At 31.1% G+C, this 10,209-nt stretch overlaps 1 protein-coding gene across 1 annotated transcript; it reads left to right on the top strand.

The window, feature by feature from the left end:
• The first annotated feature begins 819 nt into the window (after positions 1 to 819).
• LOC139512649 (calcium channel flower-like) lies at positions 820 to 9,649 on the top strand. Its single transcript, XM_071300418.1, has 5 exons — positions 820 to 1,032; positions 3,242 to 3,314; positions 5,802 to 5,927; positions 7,135 to 7,242; positions 8,909 to 9,649. The coding sequence occupies exons 1-5, from the start codon at positions 939 to 941 to the stop codon at positions 9,027 to 9,029; spliced, it is 522 nt and encodes a 173-aa protein (XP_071156519.1). The 5' UTR covers positions 820 to 938; the 3' UTR covers positions 9,030 to 9,649.
• The last annotated feature ends 560 nt before the right edge of the window (positions 9,650 to 10,209 follow it).

Below are 10,209 nucleotides of genomic sequence, written 5' to 3'. Positions count from 1 at the left end.
TGTGGAAAATAAATCAAGATTTTTATAGAAAATCCACAGCCTTTGATACAGAGATTTTTGTTATAAAATTTGAAACATAAATTACTCATTTCATTTTCTATGATGTGCTAGTGTTTATTTTTTACAAAAAGTTCTAAGTAACCTGTAAATTCCAAAACACCTCGTGCTGAGTCACTAAAGTCGAGCGCACCCTTAAAGGTGTACTTGATTTTGGCCATATTTATACTTGTCTTAACCAATAACTACATTTATAAACTTGTTTTAAGGAAATCAATGCTAGCACTGCATGCAATAATCCTATATCTATCAGTCATCAAATTGCCAAATATGAGAGTACAAGGATAAAGGCTGTGGATTTTCTATAAAAATCTTGATTTATTTGCCACAAAGTCCTCTTTTTCTATTACATGCAATGGAACAGTAAAAAATAATGCTTTGCATCAAGTTTCCCCTTGGAATATGTACAAAATGGCCTATCTCTATTATTCATAATATCTGTAGTTTTGATACAATTGAAGTTTGAAAAGTTCGTACAAAAATGGCTACAGAAGGGTACATAAACCTTAAAGAATATTCCGTTAAAGTAAAACATATTACATTAAAATAAGCAGAAAACGGCAATCTGAATACTAACAATTATTCTTTTATCTTATTTTGTAAATTTATATTTACAAATTAGTCACAGCACCGGGATTAGAATAAATCTAATTAAAATTCTGATCTATATTTACTCGCGTGCTCGAATAGTTATAGTAGTCTCAGATTAGAATAACGAAATCAGAGATCCAGGTTTTATACTCTCCCTTTAAATTCAAGAACGATAACTCTACAAAACCGGAACTACGCAAAAATGACAACAAAACACGTCAAAAACATGACATTATGCATCATCTTCTAATCAATATGTAATATATTTTCGAATCTCTTTTACATTGACAATGGAACGCCCAAATCAACAGCAGCAACAGGGAGAGCAGGTGGCTTGGTGGTTTAAAATTCTTGCAAGAGCAGTTGGAACGATTGGAGGCCTTGGTAAAAAATTATTGCAACCGTTTTTTTGACAAAATTTTGTACATGTACATAATAATTTGTAGATGTAGTTAGTCGCTGATCCAAAGATTTAATAATATTTTCCTTATTCCTTAACCGAAAAATATTCTAAATGAATAAGACAATAACATAAGAGTGGTTTCCCAGCTGATTTACAAATGTACAGTTTGAGAAGATAAACAGATAAACAAATATATAATTGTATATTAATATATCTTAAATTATCTAGTGAAAATACGAAAATTCATATATATTTATGACCAAACGAATAGTAATAAAACAACATCAAAAGTAAAAAGTTTGATATTTTATGTTCTGATAAAAAAAAATCATTATCACATTTATTTGGAAATATTTACAAGACATACACTAGTCCAAATAATTATGACGTCTGGCAAGGCTATTTTTTTTTTTTTTTTTTTTTCTGGGACGCCTTCCTACAACAAGTTCCCCCGTGAAATTTGCTCTCAAACTCCAGACGTAAAAAATTGCTTCAGCGTTATGACGTCGTAGGAAGGCGTCCCAGAAAAAAATTAAAATAGCCTTGCCAGACGTCATAATTATTTAGACTAGACATACACCGAAAGTAAACATCAGTATGTTGATGGTTTTCTGTAACAATGTGTAAGGAAAGAAGAAGAAGAGGTTCATCATAACAAATGGACAAATATGCCAGCATTGTTTTCACCTCAAAAATTTCTCTGTGTACATGTACAGACTTACTTGTGCAGTTTGGAAAGTTTAATGACCTGGCATCTACTAGATATATAAAATTTAAATGCATTTTGTGGTTCAGAACTTTAGATAAAATCTATTTTTTCTGTTCCTGCAAAAGGTGTAAAAATATTTGCATTTTTATTGTCGAGCCTGCAACTTTTGTTGCAGAAAGCTCGACATAGGGATAGTGATCCGGCGGCGGCTGCGGCGACGGCGGTGTTAGCTAACTTCTTAAAAGCTTTATATTTTAGAAGGTGGAAGACCTGGATGCTTCATACTTTGTATATAGATGCCTCATGTTACGAAGTTTCCGTCAGTCACATGTCCAATGTCCTTGACCTCATTTTCATGGTTCAGTGACCACTTGAAAAAAAAGTTCAGATTTTTTGTAATGTTGAATTCTCTCTTATTATAAGTAATAGGATAACTATATTTAATATGTGCGTACCTTGCAAGGTCCTCATGTCTGTCAGACAATTTTCACTTGATCTCGACCTCATTTCATGGATCAGTGAACAAGGTTAAGTTTTGGTGGTCAAGTCCGTATCTCAAATACTATAAGCAATAGGGCTTGTATATTCGGTGTATGGAAGGACTGTAAGGTGTACATGTCCACCTGGCAGGTGTCATCTGACCTTGACCTCATTTTCATGGTTCAGTGGTTATAGTTAAATTTTTATGTTTTGGTCTGTTTTTTTCATACTATATGCAATAGGTCTACTGTATTTGTTGTATGGAATGATTGTAAGGTGTACATGTCTAGCGGGCAGATGTCATGTGACCTTGACCTCATTTTCATGGTTCAGTGGTTATAGGTAAATTTTTGTGTTTTGGTCTGTTTTTTTTTCATACTATATGCAATAGGTCTACTATATTTGTTGTATGGAATGATTGTAAGGTGTACATGTCTAGCGGGCAGATGTCATGTGACCTTGACCTCATTTTCATGGTTCAGTGGTCAAAGTTAAGTTTTTGAGTTTTGGTCTATTTATCTAATACTATATGCCATAGGTCAACTATATTTGGTGTATGGAAATATTTTATGATCTTTATGTCAGTAGCGCAGGTTTCTTTTGACCATGACCTCATTTTCACGGTTCATTGCACAGTGTTAATTTTTTGTGTTTTGGTCTATTTTTCTTAAACTATAAGTAATAGGTCAACTATATATATTGTATAGAAGCATTGTTAGCTGTACATGTCTGCCTGGCATGGTTCATCTGACCTTGACCTCATTTTCATGGTTCATTGGTCTTTGTTTAGTTATCTTGGTTAATGTTAAGTTTATGAGACAGTTGTAATAAAGCTTTATACTTAGGGCTATCAACATAATATCAATGATTAGTAAAGAAGGCAAGACATTTCAGCGTGTGCACTCTTGTATAATTATGGCTCTGTACTCATTGTTATTATTGTATAATAATGTATTAGTACACTGCTAAACATACTAAATGACAAACCTTTTCTTTTTCAGTTGCCATGGCTACAGGAGTAGTTGTTTGTATCAGTTTTTCAGCGATATGCATATTAGCTGGAGTTCTCCAGATGTAAGTTTATGAAAGCATAATGTTACACTCTGATTTATTCAACTGGTCTCTTATTTATACCATAGTCGCTTAAATTTTAGTGATATATGTATGAACATTTTTTTTTTTAAATACTGTTATTTGTATAATATAGGGGCCCTATATTATACATATAACAGTATTTTTTTTTAAAAAAATTTCATAAATATATATCACTAAAATTCAAGCGACTGTGTTTATACATAGGTATAGGAAGATGTGGTATGAGTGCTAATGAGACAACTCTTCATCCAAATAACAATTTATAAAAGTAAACCATTATAGGTCAAGGTATAGGATGAACATAAAAACACACTCATTTTCATCCTGAAGTCAATGGAGCAATTTATCATGAGGTCCTATTGGCATTCATGTCCAGTGCACGATGATTAATCAATATTGTAGACATCGCAATATCTACAATGTTAACACGATATTGTGTCAACATTGTTTACATTGTTTGAACCCTTATATATTGTTTACATTGTTGACATCTTTAACATCGCGATGTATACAATCTAGAAAATATATTGTGTTTACATTGTTTACATCGCGATGTATACAATGTTAACACTATGTTGTGGTAACATCGTATACATTGTTTCAACCCTTATATATTGTTTACATCGTTGACATCGTTAACATCGCGATGTATACAATGTTAACACGATGTTGTGTCAACATTGTATGCATTGTTTGAACCCTTAAATATTGTTTACATCGTTGACATCGTTAACATCGCGATGTATACAATGTTAACACGATGTTGTGTAAACATCGTATATATTGTTTGAACCCTTATATATTGTTTACATCGTTGACATCGTTAACATCGCGATGTATACAATGTTAACACGATGTTGTGTCAACATCGTTTACATTGTCTTAACTCTTAAATATTGTTCACATCGTTGACATCGTAAACATCGTGATGTATACAGTGTTAAAAAGATTTGGTGTTTTCATTGTTTATATCGCCATATAAACTATGTTGACACTATTTTGTGTCAAATTAGAGCTATAACATCACATTTTAAAGATTTGTTGTTGAAAAAAACATAAAAATGCAAACTGTATACATGTAATCGACAAACTTCATTGAATAATTATTATATAAATGAATAAAAAAACTTTTTTTTGATATTGTCAACATCAAAATGTATACGATGTGAACGATGTAAATACAAAGGTATAGACTTGGTACACATTATTTATACGATGTTGACGATGTAAATGATGTATAAAAATATTATCAACATCACGATGTAAACGATATTAACGATGTAAACAGAAAGTTGTAGAGTCGATATACAACTTAAACACGATGTTGACACAATATTGTCAACATTGCGATGTATACGATGTGAACGATGTAAACACAAAGGTAAAGACTTGGTTCACAACATCTATACGATGTTGACGATGTAAAAACGATATTGTCAACATCACGATGTATACGATGTAAACAGAAAGGTATGGACTCTATATTCAACATAAACACGATGTTGACACGATGTTGACACGATATTGTCAACATTGCGATGTATACGAAATGAACGATGTAAACACAAAGGTAAAGACTTGGTACACAACATCTATACGATGTTGACGATGTAAAAACGATATTGTCAACATCACGATGTATACGATGTGAACGATGTAAACAGAAAGGTATGGACTCTATATTCAACATAAACACGATGTTGACATGATATTGTTAACATCACGATGTATACAATGAGAACGATGTGAACACAAACATTAAGACTTGGTTCACAACATTTATACAATGTTGACAATGTAAAAACGATATAGTCAACATCATGATGTATACGATGTGAACGATGTAAACACAAAAGTAAAGACTTGGTTCATAACTTCTATACAATGTTGACAATGTAAAAACGATATTGTCAACATCACGATGTATACGATGTCAACGATGTGAACAGAAAGTTATAGAGTCGATATACAACCTGAACACGATGTTGACACGACATTTTTAACATCACGAATATACGATGTGAACAATGTAAACACAAAGGTACAGAACATAAAGATAGGATACAATGTTAATACAATAACGACACTATTAAGTTGACATTGCGATGTTGACAATATCGACAAAACATCGTGCACTGGACATACATATGTAGAATGTAGCAATTTATCATGAGGTCCTATTGGCTAAGATAAGCATCAACACTCAACAGCATATTAACTTCTTGTGTTTTTCTTCACAAGAAAATTGGAAAATCAAAAGGTTATAATTATCAGTCAAGCAGGCATAAAAGTTAATTGTTATTTTATAATGTCACATTTCTTGAAAAGATAGTATGTAGTACATGGAGTGCTACATGTACATGTATGTACATGGGATAAGGTGAAGCAAGGATTTGTATAACTATACAAATCCTTAGGTGAAGTGATAACATTTATGCATTATAATCTATTATTTGTTTATTCCAGATTTATAGGATTTGTAGCAGTAATTTTTGAAGCACCTTGTTGTTGTCAGTTCTTAGATTTTACTGATAAAATAGGAAAATTTTCAGAAAATAGACCATATTGGCAAAAAGCTGTTACCTATTGTATGTAAGTAAATAACAAAAGGAGTGAACTATTAACAATTTTCATATCCTCATTGAATACACTACTGTATATATTATTATAATTAACACTTCTTAAGATAGCTGACGTTTGCTCTTGTCTATTCAATCACATATAATTATAATTACATTAGATGTATGTTTCATATGAATACTGTATTCTGATTGGCTAACTGCACATCATGTGTTATTCCTTAAGCAACTGGATTACTCAATAAAACTTATCATTCATGATAACACATGGTCCCACAATAAAGTGCACTTGTGAATTAAATAAAACAATCATAAAATTCGTGTTTTCATGATCATAGCTAAAAAATGTAATTATTAGTATTGAATGCTTCTTTTTGTAACTTCATAGTGTTGTAAAAGCGTTTACCGTGGGCACATTTTTAGAACGAAGCGCACTTCATACAAAATGTACTTCGGTCAACGCTTTTACACCCCAATGAAGTTACAAAAAGAAGCATTCAATTCTTAAATAACACCAAAAAAGAATTGACAGAAAAAAGCTCACTTTCTATTTAAAAAAAATGGTTTTGTTGTTTCTGATTAACAAGACATTAAGAGTTAGATTTATGATACATTTTCAATTATGGCACACAAACTCTTGTATTCCTGAATTGATTTCCTTCAAACTTGATATTATTGTTGGGATTGATAGAAGGAGACTCCTTTCAATTTTTATAATTTTACAGTTGTTTAAGATTTACAGGACATTTATTTACAGATAACATTTTTCACATATTGTTCCATAACTTGAGTTTGCTTGGATTGATTTACTGGAAACTTGACAAAATTGTTTGAAATGGTGAATATAAAAAAAAACTATTTGATTAAAAAGAAAATTCAGAGATTAAACTCAGAGTTATGGGACTTTGACCATCAGATAATCCAAAGACATTTTTTGAATATCATGTACTAGCTCTACTATCAATAACAATGGTTGGATTAAATTACTACAAACCAAATATCCCAATGTTTTATACCTATACAAAAAGGTGTTTAACAACTTATATCCTACCAAAATAAACATTTTAAGACATTTCAAGCATCTGGAATATCAGCTTGTTCTAGCTGGTTTGCTTGATATTATTGTTAAAATAAAAACTCATGTTCAAATCACTTAATGAATTTGTCTCTAACTGAAGTATAACTTAATGTTATTGTATTTGTATTTGTTGTCTCTACAGATTAGGATTGATACCAATTATAACATGCTTTAGCACATCAACAGTATTTGGCAGTGGTCTGGTGTTTGCCGCAGGTGTAGTGTACGGTTTAATGGCAATTGGCAAAAAGTAAGTAAGAATATACTTATGTGCTATGAAGCTTATTGAAGATGAAAAAAAGGAGATATCTTATACATGACAATAAGAAACAATATCAAAGAGGGACGAAAGATACCATTTTGGGACAGTCAAACTCATAAATCTAAAATAAACTGACAACGCCATGGCTAAAAATGAAAAAGACAAACAGACAAACAATAGTACACATGACACAACATAGAAAACTGAAGAATAAACAATATGAACCCCACCAAAAACTAGGGGTGATCTCAGGTGCTCTGGAAGGGTAAGCAGATCCTGCTCCACATGTGGCACCCGTCTTGTTGCTTATGTGATAACAAATCCGGTAAAAAGTCTAATTTAGTAGGTCACATTCATGAAAGGGAAGGGGATTGTAGTTACGACGTGATGAACATATCTGAAACCGTTAAAGAGCTAGATGTCAAATATACCTAAAATAAATAGCCAAATTTATCTAAAGATAAGTTTGCCATAGGGAGTTGAAACCTAAGTTTCTTTACAATTTCAAAATTTATAAATGGAAAATTTTAGTAAAGTTTGTTACATCATGTCAGTATCGAAGTACTGATTACTGAGCTGATGATACCCTCGGGGGCTGATAGTCCACCAGCAGAGGTTTCGACCAAGTAAAAAATGTAAAAAATTGAAAACAACACATTTAATATTTTCTTGCATCCGAAGTGCTTTTCTAGATTTACCTTCATCAGGAACACTGAAATCCAAACATTTGAAATCAAATTCGAAGATGCAACGAAACCTTTGAAGAGCTAGATGTTAGAAATACCTAACAAAAATAGCCAAATTCATCTAAAGCCAACTTTGCCTGAAGGCGTTGAAACCTTAGTTTCTAAACAATTTCAAAATTTATAAACAGAAAATTTTAGTAAAGTTTGTTACATCATGTCAGTTTCGAAGTACTGACTACTGTGCTGATGATACCCTCAGGGACTGATAGTCCACCACCAGAGGGATTGACCCTGTGATGTGAAAAATTGAAAACAACACGTTTAATAATTTCTTGGGTTGATCCACCAAATTGTAATGTTCCAGGAAGTTTAAATGAATGCAGATTTTTTCAAAACAGGAAAATCAAAATCAAATTTTCACAAAATACAATGTACATTCTTTTTATAAAGCCACTAACAATTGATATCCATAAACAAAAAATGAACCAACAAGTTTTCTTGAGGCCTTTTAAGGATCAATTTTGAATAAAATAGACATTAAAATAGACATGCTAAATAGGAATAAAGATGAAAAGTAGGGATGATATCGGTAGAAAAGTTTACAATTATGGAACAAAATATGTTATATAGATGCCATTTTATGACCAATGTTGAAATTTTTTGTTTGTTTTTGTCTCTGAATTTTCTACAACCTTCCTTTATTAGTTTACTTTTGTGTCCATGTATAATCAAAGTCTGTTCCTTCTGAAACCAAAGTTTCTATGCTGTTACATAGATTGCTCTCACAGTTTCTTTCAAATAAACTTAGTGTGAATTATATAAACATGTGTAAATCAAACAGTTTTTGTTGATATTCAAAGATTTATTTCAATTGTATTAATGTTGAATAGTTATCAATGTTTTCAATTGTATAAATGTTGAATAGTTATCAATGTTTTTCATTTCTTAGTTTTGTCATTTTCTTTCAGAGCTGATCGAGAGACAATGTTATCTAAAGCTAAAGGAGATGATGTTGAACTTGGTGCAACACTTTTAACAAATGAACAAAAAGTAGATTTACATGTGCCTGAAAGCCCTGGAAAATCATGATGGAACTTAAAAAATGTTATAGAAACTGCCAGATAAAGGACAATATTGAATATTTTACACCCCGTAATCTGTTAAAACAGTCTAGACATATATTAAAAAATGTTGCACATTACATTTGAATTTTGAAAATGGACAATAGGTCTAAGATCAATGTTGCAACATTTTGAAAATTTTGTCAAGTACATATTCTGAAGAACTTTTGATTTTCTTCAAAGTATTTTTTCACTTTACCAGATATGCTTTACATCCTGTTGTCAAATTTTAGCAGGTAAAATATTAAAATGAGTTTCCAATTTATAGCATAATGTACAAACCAGCTGAATAGATGTTTTACTTATCCTACCAAGTAAAATAGCAAGAGTAATGAATACAATGTTCAGAATTTTCAAAATAATGTTATCTCAAGGTTATTGTTGAATAGATTTTACCGTCTGTATCGCAAATGTTTCACTGTTTTAATGCTGGTTGTGTTTTCAGCATATGGGTATACAAGTATTTGGATAGGTATCTTTATGCCTTATTCAGGGTAATGTAGTTTATAAGACATTGTAGCTTTGAATGTATGTGAAAAAAAATCCTGCTTGAACTAGAAGTAACAATAAGGGAGACAAAATTCAAATGGCAATGTTTTTTTTTTACAAAATTGATGTTAACATAAAAGATGAATTATTTTACATGTTTTACAATAGAGAAAATATGTGTTGCAACAAAAAGCATCTGATATCTAAAAGTGCTCATGAATTTTGAAAGAATTCACAGGAATGCATGTACAATAATTATATAAAAAAAATTTAACCTATATTTTCTCCAATTTTCACACAATTTTTCAAGATTAAATGTGAAATAATTTTGATTCTTATTTCTAGGCTATCAATTATATTTACATTATGTAATTGCAATACAAAAACATATGAGTGCACATTTTGGACTAAACTAAAGTGTTATGTGCAACTCAGACTGTTATGCTATTCTGTATTTACTATATGACCTGTTACATGTTTAGAATATTGTTAAGGGGAGATGAAAATATTGACTTTCATCCTTTAAAACTTTTCATTGAATAATTGTATTAAAAGTATTTATGTAATATGTATGTGTATTAGATTGTAATGAAATGAAACCTAGTCAAGTACATTCATTACTGTTTGTTGATGTTATATAGACCATTTGAACCATTGCA

This window comes from Mytilus edulis, chromosome 2 (assembly GCF_963676685.1).
Source record: "Mytilus edulis chromosome 2, xbMytEdul2.2, whole genome shotgun sequence".
NCBI lineage: Eukaryota > Metazoa > Mollusca > Bivalvia > Mytilida > Mytilidae > Mytilus > Mytilus edulis.
The sequence above is the reverse complement of the archived record's forward strand: the minus strand, read 5'-3'. Positions and strand labels throughout refer to the sequence as shown.